General features: G+C 41.7%; 1 protein-coding gene across 2 annotated transcripts in view; it reads left to right on the top strand.

The window, feature by feature from the left end:
- Positions 1-17215, top strand: part of LBR (lamin B receptor) — a 38482-nt gene that overhangs the window by 3881 nt on the left and 17386 nt on the right. Inside the window, exons 1-6 of one of the 2 annotated variants that reach the window (XM_066618703.1) lie at positions 3236-3861; positions 5394-5566; positions 13196-13396; positions 14608-14691; positions 15221-15343; positions 15576-15762. In XM_066618703.1, the coding sequence (XP_066474800.1) occupies positions 5402-5566; positions 13196-13396; positions 14608-14691; positions 15221-15343; positions 15576-15762 (760 nt within the window). In that variant the 5' untranslated portion in view covers positions 3236-3861; positions 5394-5401. Of the gene's footprint in view, positions 1-3235; positions 3862-5393; positions 5567-13195; positions 13397-14607; positions 14692-15220; positions 15344-15575; positions 15763-17215 lie in introns of those variants that run through there. The other variant, XM_066618702.1, reaches the window with a different exon arrangement.

Raw genomic sequence — 17215 nt, forward strand, 5'->3', positions numbered from 1 at the left:
ATCCACTCTTATTTAAATTACTGCTGAATCCATTCATTGGTCCATACATTCTTTCTGACAAAATCCTGTACATATTTATTCAACAGAAAGTCCCACTGAGTTCAATAGGCAGTATTCCTAGTTAAGAATAGATAGGATTGCAACATCACGTCTATTACTAATAAACATTTTTATACCGCTTTTCAAGAAAAATGTTCATAAAATGGTTTCTGTAGTAAAATAAATAAAAACATGGTTCCCTATCTTGAAGGGGTTACAAGATGCGAAGAGGAACAAGCAAACAGGAAAACAGGCTATACTGGGGTCAGTGAGTTGCTGTCCCCTGCTAAATACTATAAGATAGCATCCATTTTTAAAATACGAGTTCTTTGCGAATTCTTTGTGAAAGCATGAGTAAAAGTAAAGAATGTGTAGAATTGTAAAATACCTGGAAATTTTCAAGTCATGGAAATTTTAGGGAAAATTGAAATATATGCAATACTTATTTTTCAAGCAAGCCTACACTTATTTTGATGCTTCAGCAGCCTAAAATGCATTATTTATAATTCAAGTTAGCATATCAAGTTGTACTGTTTGATATATACAGTATAAGAAATGTAAATATAGAAAAATATGTATTTTATCTATACATAATTGCAAATATACCCTCAAGAGAGAAGCAAACCACTGCACCCTATGCTACCTATGTATTGGTTTGTGCCGGGACCACAGCACTGAGTCTCAAGTTGAGTCCTGAGTCTCCACCCCGTTGTATCAAGTTGCCCACAAATCATAATGGCAGCTGTCATGACTCATTCAGAACTGTTTATCAAGTCATTTTGACTTAAGTCCAAGTCTTTTTGAAAAGTAAGTCTAGCTGTGGAAGTGGCAAAACACACACGCATACACACACACACAAGTGAGCCTTGACTTGAGTCTTTTCAAGTCTTTTCATTGTTGGGGTAAAACTCCCGAGTTTTTGACACACTGCATGCGTCTGTATGAGTTGTGAAAAAAGTGTTTTTGTGACATGACTCTGAGTTGCGGCCCAGCCCTAACTTGTACTATATGAGAAGCAGGAAAAATAGAAAATTGAAACCACAGAGGTAATAGAAAGTGTATCATTTGGACAGAAATTGTTTCATATTGTTACAATCTTAAGGACTCAGCTAGCAGTTTGAATGCTCAGGTCCTGCCTCCTTACCCGTGGATTGGGGACCTGTGGTTTTAACTAACCTGTGGGGTCTGGGTAGAGGCCAGATCTATAGCCACTGAATGCAACTGGAGCTATGCTCTGGTTATATTTGGAGGGCCTTCTGTGGGCCTTACTTCTTACATACACATTTTCATATAATACAGTTCCTGACATTTATAGTGAGTAAAACCTTGTCTTAAAATGGTTTCTCATAGCAAATACTTTATCAGAATTGTTTTCAGTGTTCCCTAAAATTTCCCATTTTTCCATTGGAAGAACTGAAAATTGCTATGGGGTGGTGGTGGGAAAGAACAGGTTCTCCTCCCCCCCAGAATTTATTTCCAGTTCTTCCCACCACCTGGAAATTAGACTTTGTACGTTTGTCATTGAAATACAGGCGTGCCCCCGTATCCACAGAGGTTCTTTTTTGGAACACCCTGTGGTAAATGAAACCACAGATATGCGGGAATGCCCCCCCCACTCTCCTTAGGCTAAGGGAGCTGAGCTCACCTCCGGAAGGTCTTCTGAGCCCAGCAGAGGCTGCACCTGCCCACCTGTGGTTTCTGCTGGGCTAAGAATGATTACAGGCCAAAAGATGGCTGGTTTTCAGCCAAAACCTAAAGTAGTGTTTTTATGCCTTTAGAAGGCATTTGGTAGGCTGAGGAAGTCCCAGAGGGCATAAAAACGTCACTTCTGGTTTTTGACTGAAAACCAGAAGTAGCGTTTTTCAGCCTATAATTGTCATTCTGAGCCCAGCAAGGGCTGTGTGCAGACATGCACAGCCCCTGCTAGGCTCAGAAGACCTTCTGGAAGCGAGGGGAGAAGAGCTCCCCTCACTTCCAGAGAGCATTTGGGGGGGGCCCGCAGGCACAATCCACAGATAAATGAAACTGTAGATACAGTGCCCCCCCATAATCTACTTTGTTGGAAACTGTTACTTGATTTTTTCACATGATAATTTTTAATGTTTTATTTAAAGCACTTATTGGATATTATCCAGTTTTTCTTCCTTCAGAGCAAGAAATTTTAGATTTTATTAATTGATTTTTTTTATATTTTCAGAAGTATTTGTGGAGTGCAGTTCTCTGTGGAATTCTTTGCCACAAGATGTGGTAATGGTACCTGACCTAGATGCCTTTAAAAGAGGATTGGACAGATTTATGGAGGAAAAATCAGTCACAGGCATACAATCCATAATGGGTGTATGCAACCTCCTGGTTCTAGAAGTAGGCTATCACTGAATGCCAGATTCAAGGGAATACAGGATACAGGTATCTTGTCTTGTGTGTTGCCTGAGGCACCTGCTGGGCCACTGTGAGGTACTGGAAGCTGAACTAGATGGGCCTTTAGCCTGATCCAGCAGGGCTTTTCTTATGCTCTAATCTTTCTGTTTGTAGTTTGGAAAATTGGGAATGGAAAACTTGTAATCATGTTCCTAGTCTTCTACACCCCATGTGGTGTAAAGTGGGTGGAACTAGGAACAGGTATTCTTTTTCTCCCAGTGTGTTAACCTTTTATTGTCCTTCCATTTTCTTCATCCATGCAAACCAGTGAAGCAAATGTGCTCCATTTATTTGCATAGGGTAAGTGAAAAAGCTGGTGTTTGAGAAGTCCCTGATGGCCACATTTAAGAGAACTTTACTATGTAGATAAGGGATGCACAGGAACCTTGAGAAATGTAACCTGTCTTATAGAATCAGTTTTGCTTCCCTTAGTTCTCAGATGTCTTGCCCTATGAGAATCTTTAAATTGCTTTGCTTTGAAGGGGACATGGTAAAATTCTCAGAGAGAGAGAGAGAGAGGGAAATAATGTGTCTTGTTTAGAAAGGAATACAGTAACACAATGTAACTGACCAGGGGAGCAGGTATATGGTAGATTGGAATCTGATTGCAATGCAACACTCAAAACAGCACACTTAAATCCACAGATTTCTTTAGGATAACTGCATGAGTCTGTATTAACCCATTTCTGCCCAGCTCACAGGTGTACACATTTGATCCCTGTTGCATATATGCAACATTGGGTAGATATGGCTTAAGGTGTGTTTTGTCTTTTTCTTCTATTTTAGAGTTAGAATGTTCCAGAATCCATGGTGAGCATATGTCCTCCAGTTATAATAACATAATTTCCCAAAATTATGTCCCAAAGAGTTCCAAAGAGCTTTTGTTCATGTGGGCTTTACCTATCAATGTCTATCTTACTGTAATTTAACCCCCAGCTTAGGCATTAAAATTTTATTGGATTGGGGCTTACAGAACAAATGTTTTGGGAAGAGCAGGGTTACCTGTAAGCAGCGCTTACCTGTAAGGTACTTGCTTCCAAGTAAGCACAACTCAGCTTTTCATGAAGATCGCTCAGACCTCAAAGGATCCCTTTCACAGAACCAAGGCATTGAAGGAGGACAGGATTCTAGCAGTAGTGGGCTAGGGTCTGTAGATACTTGTGAGTGAAATAGTTGTTTTAATTGGTTCCTGCTCCATGAGGTAAGACCACACTAGTCTCGTTGCTGGGAAGTTTGTTTTCTTCTTGCGTTACTCATATAACTGGTGGTAGCTCCTGCCTGCTCTCTTTTTCAGTGCTCTTTCCGCAGCCACATGGACCTAGGGAAGAAGGCAAGAGCAGGAAACACAAAGCTAGTTCTTGCAAATATACTGCTTTCCACCCTACCCCTCGGCTGTACTCAAATGTAAGAGCTACTGGCAGGGCTTTTAGTTCTGTGTTTGTGGAGCCCCTGAAGGGGCCTTGTGGAGCCACATGGCTCTGCAGAGCACAATTTGAAAAATGCTCTTCTAGAGAATTGAATGCACTGCTTGCACATACCTTTCATTTTCACATATAGCTGGTAAGAGATTTGACTTGATTTCTGTTAATTAAGGCTGGAAAAACAGTCTCAGTTATGACTTGAATCTTCATACCTTCTAGACCAGGGGTCTTCCAATTTTTCAGTACGAGAGCCACATCATGTATCTGACACATTGTTCAGGGCCAGAAAATGATGAGTACAAGGAAAAATGATTTGCTGAGAGTTTGATTCACTGGTGTTCCTGGAAGGGGGTGGGAAATGCTAAGTTTCGTCAGGTGCCTGGCTGCTTCTGTAAAGCAGCCCCTCACCTTCAGTATCAGTCGCAGCTGCAAAAGCATTTTGCTAAGCAAAACTTAGCGTTTTTTGTCGTCCCCCAGAACTCCAGTGGCTTGACTATAGTAGGGGGTGGGGGTGGAAGGAGAAGGGGTGTCGAAGGCAAAATTGATTTGTACAGAAAGGTGGGGGAAATTGATTTTGAGAAAGAATTGAAAAAGCATGGATATATACTGTATTCAGCACCCAGAGATGCTGAATAGAATGGAATAATCTCATTCCGTTCCATTGAATTAGCACCTAAATGAGCTATACACCAACGCTAGGAGACCTGGAATATTTATTTATCTATTTACTTACAAGATTTTTATCCTGCTTTCTCTCCTCACCAAGGACTCAAAGCAGAATATACTTACTCAGCCACTAGAGGTGTTGAATGTAAAGCAATGTAATCAAATAATTTCATTCCATTGCATTACATTTTGCAACTATAGTGGCTGAATTTGGTATATACCCAAGCTGGGAGACCTTGAAGTGCATCTTTTGAACTATCTTTAGCCCTGAGAGGCTGGGGAAACTGCATGGGCCGGATAAAATCCCCCAGAGGGCTGGATGTGACCCACAGGGGTTTGGAGACCCCCTACTCTTGACCAGTGTTCTTCATCTTTGATATCAGGACCCTAGTGGGGTCACGAAGCCAGTTGTGGGGTTGCAGCAATTTAAGGGAATGATAAAGGTTGAAGACCTCTGAATGAGGGCACCACCATGTAAAGGGGAGGTACCTAATGTACCCCTTCAGGTACCAGGTGATTGTGTCCCAGTCTTGCTCACATTCTTAGCAATTGCGCTAAAATAGATTTCACTAGTACCAGGCTTCATGGTAATTTTTTCTGTTAAGAATATTTGGTCACAGTGAACAGTGCCCACAGTGAAGAAGGCACTGCAGGGGCGTGGAGTATGTGGAGACTTGGGTGGGGGTGGGCGAGTATGTTCTGAGAGGGGACGGGATCAACAGTGGGGTCCCCAGTCTCATTTTATTTTTATATTTATATATTGAGGTTGTAGCATGAAAAAGGTTTATGACGACTCCTGTAGACTGTGACCAACTTACTACAATATAATTTTCTGTTTTTCTTTTGAAGGTTGAAAAATGCCGAGCAGGAAATTTGCAGATGAAGAAGTAGTAATGGGCCGATGGCCTGGAAGTGTCCTGTATTATGAAGTGCAAGTAATTAATTATGATGACCGCACTCATCATTACACAGTAAAGTACAAAGATGGAACTGAACTTGAACTGAAAGAAAGTGATATGAGGGTAAGCAGTCTCAAAAGTGAGTAATTTTATTTGGAAGCGTTATTTAGCTTGCTTCTGAAGCATGTGGTCATTTCAATCATATACACTTGCTTTCATGTATGTTCAGGCAGTAGTAGGATCATGTGAGAGTTTGCAATGCTTCATGGATACAGCTAGAATATTCTTTTCAAAAAGTTTGTTGTGTGGGACACTCCCAACCATGGGAGAAAGCAGCTCTTAATCAGCTGAGGGGGGGAAGCCAGAGCCAGTGTGATGTGCCAATGTGATGTCCATGCCAAGCGAGAAAGCAGCTGATAACTGTCAGCTGAGAGAGGGAAGATAGGCAAGGGCCAGCATTTGAAGCTGAACTTCAGGCTGGAGGGAGATAGAATGGGAGTGGAAGGTCGATTGAGAAGGAGGATGGAAGACTGGTCAGGAAAGTAGGAGGAAGATGAACAGAAGGAACTAAGAGGAAGCTGGAGAAAACAGAAAGGTGATTTGGAGTGACTGAAGTGCAGACACAGATTGGTGGGAGGACTGGGACTGACTTAAGGGAGAACAGGCAGAGGGCATGACCAGTGCTATCTTACATAAGAACAGGGGTGTTCTTTGGAAGGAGGGCCACACCATCTCTCCAACACTGTGTTGGGGGCTGGGGAAAAAGAATTAATTTACATTTCAAATTTGAATAAGTTTACATAAATGAATATATTAGAGTTGGAACTTACATGAATGAATGAAGGTCTTGCAATAACTCAAGGCCCATAAAAGGCCTTGCACAAAGCACGGCCAGGCTTTCCTTTGCTGCACCGACTGCATCACAGATGTGAAACAACAAGCAGTGGAGGGAGCCCTTGTCCCACAGCTCACACGAGAGGTCGAACAGTTGGCTGTCACAATGAGACCAGTTGTGTAGGCTCCAGCAAGTCTCTGGAGGGCCAGAGGCTCTTTGGAGACCAGGGGTTCCCTGCAGGTCGGATTGGGAGTCCTCGAGGGCCGCAAGTGGCCCCAGGACCGGGGTTTGGGCACCCCTGCATAAGAACATAAGAACACTGGATCAATCAATAGGCCCATCTAGTCCAGCTTCCTGTATCTCACAGCGGCCCACCAAATGCCCCAGGGAGCACACCAGATAACAAGAGACCTGCATCCTGGTGCCAGCGGCCCACCAAATGCCCCAGGGAGCACACCAGATAACAAGAGACCTGCATCCTGGTGTCCTCCCTTGCATTGGCATTCTGACATAGCTCATTTCTAAAATCAGGAGGTTGCACATGGCTTGAAACCATAATGGATTTTTCCTCCAGAAACATGTCCAAATTCCCTTTTACCCTGCCAATTGGGTAAGAGGCACTTTTTCAAGTGGGTACTCCTTTTTTTAGCAGGGGGAGAGTAACTGGCCCACCTCACCCTAGCACTGTCTGTTTTAGTGGCTGTCTGCTGGTATTCTTTTTGCATCTTTTTAGATTGTGAGCCCTTTTGGGACAGGGAGCCATTTGGTTGTTTGATTTTTCTCTGTAAACCGCTTTGTGAACATTTAGTTGAAAAGCGGTATATAAATACTGTTAATATTATTGTTATTGTTATTGGCATCCAGGCCAGATGCCGTCACCACATCCTGTGGCAAGGAGTTCCACAGACTGACCACACGCTGAGTAAAGAAATATTTTCTTTTGTCTGTCCTAACCCTCCCAACACTCAATTTTAGTGGATGTCCCCTGGTTCTGGTGTTATGTGAGAGTGTAAAGAGCATCTCTCTATCCACTTTATCCTTCCCATGCATAATTTTGTAAGTCTCAGTCATGTCCCCCCCAGGCATCTCTTTTCTAGGCTGAAGAGGCCCAAACGCTGTAGCCTTTCCTCATAAGGAAGGTGCCCCAGCCCAGTAATCATCTTAGTTGCTCTCTTTTGCACCTTTTTTCCATTTCCACTATGTCCTTTTTGAGATGTGGTGACCAGAACTGGATAATACTCCAGGTGTGGCCTTACCATCAATTTGTACCATCTTGAACTCTTTAAAGGTCTTATGCTGGACTATTCCCTTGGCCAGTGGTTCTCAAACTCTCTGGTAGAGTTTGAGAGCCTGTAAGTCCTTGCTTGGGTGGGAGGAAGATAGCGGGGGTGGGGGGAAGGCAGCAATGTGATGCCCACTCATCCTCACCTGCAGCAGCCTCCCAGGGATTGGAGGAGCCCAGCACAAGGCTCTTCATACAGTGCAGACCCCTGCAGAATGTGATCGCGGCCATTTCCTGTTTCTTGATCGCATCTGTGCATTCCCCACCTCCCCACCCTTAAGGAGCAGAGCCCAGGGCGCTCAGGCTGGGGTTTTGCAATACTCCAGTTTGAGAACCACTGCCCTAGGCACTTGACTATTCCCAGAGCTTCCACCTGACTCTTTTCCTCAAGGCTATTGCAAGAGAGGGTGAAAAATACCAGCAGATAATTTGGAGGGCCTGCCTTTTTCTGTTGTACATCGTACAATAAATCTTAAATTGATTTTACCAGGAGTGATTTCTTGTTGTGACCCCACTCCACCCTGACCTCCCAGGAAACCTGGAAGTAGAGCCACCGCTCTAGGTGGAGGATGCAGAGATGACAGCATGCATGTAAACATTTTACTGTATTAATATCTGTATTAATATTAACTGTATTAATATAATGTGTTATCCTTTTTGAGAGATAAATTGCTGATATTTAGAAATACATGTATTTATTTTATAGGTACTTGACCTTTCTGATAGTTTTCTGAGATGATTTAAAGCTGTCCTTCAGTATCTGCAGAGGATTTGTTCCTAGACCCCCCACATTTACAGAAACCTGCAGATCAATCAATCAATCAATCAACAGTATTTATATACCGCTTTTCAACTAAAAGTTCACAAAGCGGTTTACAGAGAAAAATCACATAACTAAATCGCTTCCTGTCCCAAAAGGGCTCACAATCTAAAAAGATGCAAATGAATACCAGCAGACAGCCACTAGAACAGACAGTGCTGGGGTGAGGTGGGCCAGTTACTCTCCCCCTGCTAAAAAGAGGAGCACCCACTTGAAAAAGTGCCTCTTACCCAATTAGCAGATAATCAAAGGGCCATCAGAGGACCTTTAGATGCGACCAAAAGTGCCTTCTGGTCACGTCCAGAGGTGTTCTGGGGTGTGGGGAGGCCATGTGTGAGGAGTCCGATCTGAGAAACGCAGACCCACAGATGATGATAGACCTTTATAAGTTTACTATTTGAGTATGTTGTCAGACTAGCCAAGGTGAAGATAAATTGCACTAAGCTGCAATTTAATATACATTTACCTGTGAAAAAGCCCCATTGAATATAGTGGGATTTAACTTCTGAGTAATGTGTGTAGGATTGCATTGTAAGGCTCTTTGAAAGCTTGTTTTGATTCTTTTTCAACCACTGAAATTGGAGCCTGTCAATGCGTTCTTTGGGGACTGTCCTACCAGTCAGGAAACCTTGGATCATGTAACCTTGTATAGATTCCACTGATGCATTCTTGCTCACTGACAGTAAGTTCTGTCCTTAAATCAGCTAGGAATGGTTCTGTTAATGTGCAATCACTGGGACAATGAGACATGAGGTGGGTCAACTTAAATTTTTGGTTTCTTAGGAAAAAAAAAAATCAGTAAGAGTGCCAACAGCAAGCAATATGAAATGTTTATTTCATCCTAAAATGATGAAAAGTGATACAAATCACAGTAGAAATAGGTTTGATGGTTCCAGAGTACTCTTTCCTCACTTTTTGAAATCTGCAATCCTCTGTACATATCCTTGGGAGTAAGTTGCACTGAATTCAGTGCGAATTATTGCAGTGTAATGAATTTTGGCTTGGATTGCAAAGTATTTCTATAAGAATGCACCGCCATTTCTTCCAACATTGCATGAATGCAACATTAATTTTTCACATTAATTGGGTTTAACTCAAATAATTAGGGACATTTGTTGATCTGATCGCTGGCTTGTGCAGTTCATAGGGTCTACTTTTTACTTGATTTTTTTTAACTTTTAAAACTATTCTTTCAAATTAAAAAATTTAGGCAGAAGTTACTGTGTGTTTTTTTTTTTCCTTGCCTGGTTCTACACTCCCCCACTGCCCCATCAATAAAATTATAGTTGAAAATTGGGCATAGTTTTACCCTTTGTATGTTGGTTGTTTTGAAAACTTTCAGAGAAAGATAAATATCTGTAATCAGCTGTCAGTGATGGATACACATTAACAATGTTGGTTAACAGGAGTAGCCCAGCAAATCAAGATAAGGGTTTTTCCTATGGTTTTGTGTCTGCGCCTTTTGTGTTCTTGTGGTCCTAAAACATTCACAAGAGCAGTGCAGGCTCATTGCCACTGAATTGAACAGAAATAGTGCCTGGGCTTTTTTTTGTTTTGTTTTTGTGTCTTCCTTCAGGTAATGGCAGTTGCTGGAAGGATGAAATAACTAATTGCTTCAAGCCCTGAGGCTGTTCAGAACTCAGAGAACTGCTAATTGCCCGGCTATTATTATTATTATTAGTAGTAGTAGTAGTAGTATTTATATACTGCTTTTCAACAAAGTTCACAAAGCAGTTTTCAGAGAAAAATCAAATAACTAATAGCTCGAAATCTAAAAAAATGCAAGAGAATACCATCAGACAGCCACTAGAAAAGACACTACTGGGGTGAGGAGGGGTAATTACTCTCCCCCTGCTAAATAAGAGGGAGTACCTACTTGAAAAAAGTACCTCTTCGCATATACAGAGATAACTGCTTGAGTGTCTGTTCTTCTGGTGAATTCCCCCTCCCAAGTCAGTCATGGGCAGGTAAAGGCTGGATAACGTAACTAAGAGCACAATCCTGACTGTGCCGGCCCAGGAGGTTTGCAAATATGCCATAAAGCACATTTGCGCTGGGCTAACAGAGATGTTCGCCGGCCCGCAGAGGCCGAATCCCACTTCCGCATCAGCTTGGGCAGGGAGGGTTGTGTTGGCCTCATTCGGCCAATTTAAGGGTCTGGGAGGGTGGGGAGGAGGCGGAAGGGAGGCATTCTGGGGCTGGGTGGGTTGGCGGGAAGAGGGGAATCCCAGGGGAAGGTGGGAGATGGGGCTGAGACCCGGCTGTTATGCCAAATCCTAACCCCATTCCCAGAGCAGTGTGGAATGCCTGCAAGCCACTCCGCTCTCCTTGGACGCATGCCACCTCCGGAGGTGGCGCAAGTCTGAGGAGACACATTGTGTCTGTGGTGGCTTTTCTGGATGTAAGGGGAAGAGCTTCCCATTGCCTCCGGCTGAGCCACTTCAGGCTCCAGTCTTACGCTAGGTACAGCACAGGCCTCCTGGCATGTCTGTTCCAGTGCAAGATAGGATTGCGCTTCACGCCCCTCAATCTATTCACAAATTAGATAGCTGCCAATTGTTCTGCAAAGAGCTCCTGCTGTTTGGTAGGCTTCTAAAGGTTGTGGGTCTTAGGGTGCAATCCTAACTAACTTTCCAGCACTGACTTAGCTGCAGTGCAGCCCCAAAGGTAAGGTAACAAGCATGCCCTAACCTTGAGGAGGCCCCCTTGACTGCCTCCCCACTGCAGGATGCAGCGCATGCCACATTGGCACAGCTGTGTCAGTGCTGGAAAGTTGGTTAGGATTGCACCCTTAGTCTTTCAGTAAGCTAACAGCCCAATTCTGATATCCTATTTTCACATCCTTGTACAAATGGAACACTTTGTTCCAGATGCTCTGATGTCACTGAAATTTTTTTGGAAGGGATACATCTCATGGTTTATGCCCTGATACAGATACCAAAAGAAAACAATATGTTACATTATTTTCACACTGAGAGAGGGCAATGGGTTAAATATAATCTATTCGTTTTCATTACAAGACAGGTTTTTTAAAGGAATATGAAGATTTTGCTTCATATACACTTGCTTTCATGTATGTTCAGGCAGTAGTAGGATCATGTGAGAGTTTGCAGTGCTTCATGGATACAGCTAGAATATTCTTTTCAAAAAGTTTGTTGTGTGGGACACTCCCAACCATGGGAGAAAGCAGCTCTTAATCAGCTGAGGGGGGGGGGAAGCCAGAGCCAGTGTGATGTGCCAATGTGATGTCCATGCCAAGCGAGAAAGCAGCTGATAACTGTCAGCTGAGAGAGGGAAGATAGGCAAGGGCCAGCATTTGAAGCTGAACTTCAGGCTGGAGGGAGATAGAATGGGAGTGGAAGGTCGATTGAGAAGGAGGATGGAAGACTGGTCAGGAAAGTAGGAGGAAGATGAACAGAAGGAACTAAGAGGAAGCTGGAGAAAACAGAAAGGTGATTTGGAGTGACTGAAGTGCAGACACAGATTGGTGGGAGGACTGGGACTGACTTAAGGGAGAACAGACAGAGGGCATGACCAGTGCTATCTTACATAAGAACAGTTTTGATTTTTTGCCCCAAAAGTCATGTGCATGACTTTACACTTACTTACATTGAAACGCATCTACCATTTTGCTGCCCATTCTGCCAGTCTGGAGAGATCCTTCTGGAGCTCCTCACAATCCCTTCTGTTCTTCACCACTCAGAAAAGTTTGGTGTCTGCAAACTTACTAATTTGTTTAAAGAAATGTTTTATCTGTACTAGATGGATACATATCAAAATATTGCTTGTATTAAATACTGGTATAATGACATTTAGTTAAATGTCTTTCTGATTATCCACTCTTATTTAAATTACTGCTGAATCCATTCATTGGTCCATACATTCTTTCTGACAAAATCCTGTACATATTTATTCAACAGAAAGTCCCACTGAGTTCAATAGGCAGTATTCCTAGTTAAGAATAGATAGGATTGCAACATCACGTCTGTTACTAATAAACATTTTTATACCGCTTTTCAAGAAAAATGTTCATAAAATGGTTTCCGTAGTAAAATAAATAAAAACATGGTTCCCTATCTTGAAGGGGTTACAAGATGCGAAGAGGAACAAGCAAACAGGAAAACAGGCTATACTGGGGTCAGTGAGTTGCTGTCCCCTGCTAAATACTATAAGATAGCATCCATTTTTAAAATACGAGTTCTTTGCGAATTCTTTGTGAAAGCATGAGTAAAAGTAAAGAATGTGTAGAATTGTAAAATACCTGGAAATTTTCACTGACTTAGCTGCAGTGCAGCCCCAAAGGTAAGGTAACAAGCATGCCCTAACCTTGAGGAGGCCCCCTTGACTGCCTCCCCACTGCAGGATTCAGCGCATGCCACATTGGCACAACTGTGTCAGTGCTGGAAAGTTGGTTAGGATTGCACCCTTAGTCTTTCAGTAAGCTAACAGCCCAATTCTGATATCCTATTTTCACATCCTTGTACAAATGGAACACTTTGTTCCAGATGCTCTGATGTCACTGAAATTTTTTTGGAAGGGATACATCTCATGGTTTATGCCCTGATACAGATACCAAAAGAAAACAATATGTTACATTATTTTCACACTGAGAGAGGGCAATGGGTTAAATATAATCTATTCGTTTTCATTACAAGACAGGTTTTTTAAAGGAATATGAAGATTTTGCTTTGTAGAAATGAAACTAGTAAAAAATTGGGAGGAAGATAATGTGAAGCTTTAGAGGGATAGAGAAATTAGTAACTAGGTGGTAGTTATGAAATTTCACTCATAACTTATTTTATTTTATGCTTTCAGTCTGTATCATCCTTTCGATTTAGAAAAAGCAGCTCTTCCTCAGGTTCCCCATCAAGACGCAGTGGTAGCAGATCTAGATCAGGCTCTAGATCCCGTTCACCTGGACGACCAGCAAAACACAAGCGTCGTTCTTCCTCACAAAGCAGAGAGCCCAAAAATGATAAGAAAAATATGAGTGGAGAACCTTATTTGATTCCTTTGGTACTTATTTATTAAAAGTTTTTTAAAAATCTCTTCTATTTCATTTCTTATTCATGTTCTGGTTGGACATATGTCTAAACTCATGGAATACATTATTGGAATGAGAATGTCAATCTTTGTTTTATTGGTATAGTTCTATATATGCTTAATGCAGGTTGACATTATGGGAGCACAATTCCACAAATGTTGCGTGGGGGGGGGGGTTAATCCTATTTATCTTTAACCACTTACCCACAGGAATTGCCTTCTGCTGTTCTTTGCCCTTGAAAGTGGCCATTTGCTGTGAAGTTCAATGGATATTTTTATTTAGAAGTTTACGTCCACCCCCCTCCCCAATCTATAAAACCTTGTTCCTTTGTATGTCTGTGCCAGAGCTTCAGTTAATCATGCATCAAATTAGTGTACAGGTGTGTGCTGCTTAACAGCTGTTCGTTTAACTACAGACTGCATATATGACGGTGATCAAAGCACAAGGTGCTTTTAATGAGGCAATCGTGTCTCTCAGAGCCTTCAGCAGAGTGTCTGTTTACGCACCAGAGAGGCTCTTAATGCAAGAAGAGGCAATCTATTTCCAGCAGCCTGTGTAACCAGCTAATGTCTGGCAGGGAGTGTCTGTTTACACAATAAAGGCAATAGATTGGACCGAATGTTGAACTTATTGACCTAATCGCATAACAGGGATAGGAGAATGTATCCCCGTTGTTGAGTGGTGCACACCTGTATTTGTTGCAGAAAGTACAGCCTTGCCAGCTTATGGATGTCTTGTCTTGAGTTGTGGGTGGGTGCATCAATACTTCTCTGGTGGGCTATCCCTGGCAGATTCAGTCCTTGACATGTGGGTAGTGCCTCACTCTCAGACAGGCAGGTCAGTCTGAAAATCTTCCTGAGGGGAGTGGCTCTGCGGATTCCCCAAACTGACCTTGCCTCTAGGAGAGACAGGTTGGGTTTTTCAGTGCTGCTGGCCAGGTAGCCTTACCAGCTCTCATCAGTTCTTCAGCGGGGCAAACAGCCCCGGTCTTCTTTGCTGGAGTTTCCAGCATCTCATCCTTAGCAGCACTTAGCATAGTGCCGAGGTTTTGAAATTTGTACACTGACTTCTAGACATCTGGAACAGAACTGGTGCATTATGTTGGGGATTTAGTGTATTTGAACAGCTTTTTAAAAAAATCCCATCCCAATGGAAACATTCCATTGTTTTTTCCTCTGTTTAGAAACTGCATGAAAACAATACCAGCCAGTATAATGGGGAGCCAGATATCACAGAAGTGAACTATTCTTCTCACAACATTTTAGAGGTATGGAATGTGAAGAAAATATTGACAGAAATAAATGTCCTTGCTCAAAGTTAGGTTTTAAGAGAAGCAGCTCTGTGCTGCAGTTACTGTGTGATGTTGGATATAGATTTTTAAAGGATTTTTGTTATTTTGGCATTGAATGGGTAGATATTTATATCATTCTTGTACAAAATAACATTCTTTACAAAGTGCTTTACAAATAAAAACATAACGTGCTTTTGTTTGAAACATGTTTCAAAAATACTTGAAACATCAGAAATAAGACGCAAAAGCTGTGAGTGCTTAGTATTAAAACTTTTCATGTAAATAAGGCATATGTACTTGTATTATAAAGACACCAAAAAAGAGTTGCGATGCTTTTATTAATAAATGGGAAATGAATTCATACATTAAGAAATGGGTATAAACTGTTGTAAATGGGAATGCTGCAAGACTGATGAGTATTAGTTGAATTGAGGGATATATTAATTGCTGTTGCTATAAGGTTGTAAATTGCTCTTTCCTTCTCCCCTTAACTATTTGTGTTTAGCAACAAAGAATTGAGTCAGAGCTAGAGAAAGAGCGCATGTCAGAACAGTACGTCTTGCATCCAAGAAAGGAGGAGAAGAAAACGGAACAGATGACGGAACAGATGTATTCAGAAGAGAAAATTGTACTTATCCATATGTACTGTATTATAAGATACCAAAAAAGAGTTATGATGCTTCTTTTGTTCACGAAGAAAAGGTTGGAATGTATAATTAAGAAATGAGTATATACTGCCATATATGGGAATGACTGCAGGATTGACAGGGAGTAATAGTTGAATTTAGAGAGATATTGTCAGTTGCTGTTATAAGGTTGTAAATTGCTGCTCCCTTCTCCCCTTAACTATTTGTATTTAGCAACAAAGAATTGAGTCAGAGCTAGAGAAAGAGCGCATGTTGGAGTATGTCTTGCATCCAAGAAAGGAGAAGAAAACAGAACAGATGACAAAACAGATGTATTCAGAAGAGAGAATTTTTGAGACACCAAAACCTGTTGGAAAAATATGCATGAAGACAAAGGAACTAGAGTTTGGAGGAAAGATTGGTATGATAGTCTTCAAAATCATTAAGTGCTGTTGTACTTTGATCTAGTGTCTCTTATCCAGTGTGGTGCTCATAGTTTTACAAGAAGTTCTGTGTAGTCACTATTCGCCATTCATGTCTGTGGAGGTGAAAGCTCAGTACATATATTTGTTTGTGTGTACCAAGTTGCCATCTCCATGAAAGTCAGAGGCAGGTGGAAGGTTTCCTTTTGAGCAGTCAAATGTCAGCATACCAGAACAGTAATTTTTATGGGGCTTTAATAGCATCATCTTTTTTATAAAACCATGTTTTGGTTGTGTAGAGCCAGCTGCTAGATGTGCATGTCACCATTGTTTGGGCAAGCAGTTAATTATAGGCTAGTTTTGCTTTCTTCCAGTTATGTCAAAACCTGATGTTTTAGTCAGATAACCTTTTTTTTTCTACTGGTGCTATAATTGTATATGTATTCCTTGTGTTGCTCATTCAAATTGCATTTTTATAAAAATGAGCATAGAAATTTTAAATTTTTAAAATAATTGTGCATATATTATGAGGGTTATGAAGGAAAACAATTTAATACTCCTCAAAAGTTGCATACCATGCCAGTACTTCACTTCCCTGTAACCTCCACATGAATTGAGGCAATTGTATCCTGGAACAAGCTTTTGCCTCCCCTTCTCAAGAAAGTTGTCACCAGGGAGCTCAGCCAGCTTGAGTTTGTGTAAACAAAAGGCATGAGTCTTCTCCATCACAATGCACCTGCTCACACAGCAGCAAAGTTCTTGAGGAGGGGAGACCAAAGGTTGTCTCAGGGCACAAAAATTGCCTCAATTCAGATGGAGATTATGTGGAAGTGTAGTGTTTTACATACCATGCCAACACTACACTTCCACATAATCTCCACCTGAATTGAGGCAATTTTTGTACCCTGAGACAACCTTTGGTCTCCCCTCCTCAAGAACTTTGCTGCTGTGTGAGCAGGTGCATTGTGATGGAGAAGAATCATGTCTTTTGTTGGCATAATCATACATGGTATGTAACTTTTGAGCAGATCAGTTATAACATAATTATTCACAGATTTTTCTTATGGGGTTTTATCTCAAAGCAATGAGAAGGACCTTTAATTTAAAGGAAAAAAGTATTTTAACAATAACCTTGTTAGTGCGTTAGAGGACAACTGACAGACAATCCATCAGTCATTCTGTCTCCAGGCACATAGAACAGTCGCTCCCTTCCCCCTGAACACATGAAAGAATGCAAGTGATTATTATTACCTCCTCCAGTGAAGGGAGGTACCTGCCTTCCAGTGAAGCTCTTCTAAGCATCTGGAGAGAGAATGACTCTGCCTGAGGGTCTGCCTGATGCTACTGCATTACAAAGGTCAGCAAAACTACTTTTAAATTGCTAAGCAAAGGAACATTGTTTTTAAATGAATTTCCTGTAACACAATTTTTGGTATACACAATTGGTATACC

The sequence above is a fragment of the Tiliqua scincoides genome, chromosome 1 (genome assembly GCF_035046505.1).
Source record: "Tiliqua scincoides isolate rTilSci1 chromosome 1, rTilSci1.hap2, whole genome shotgun sequence".
In the NCBI taxonomy this organism is placed as follows: domain Eukaryota; kingdom Metazoa; phylum Chordata; class Lepidosauria; order Squamata; family Scincidae; genus Tiliqua; species Tiliqua scincoides.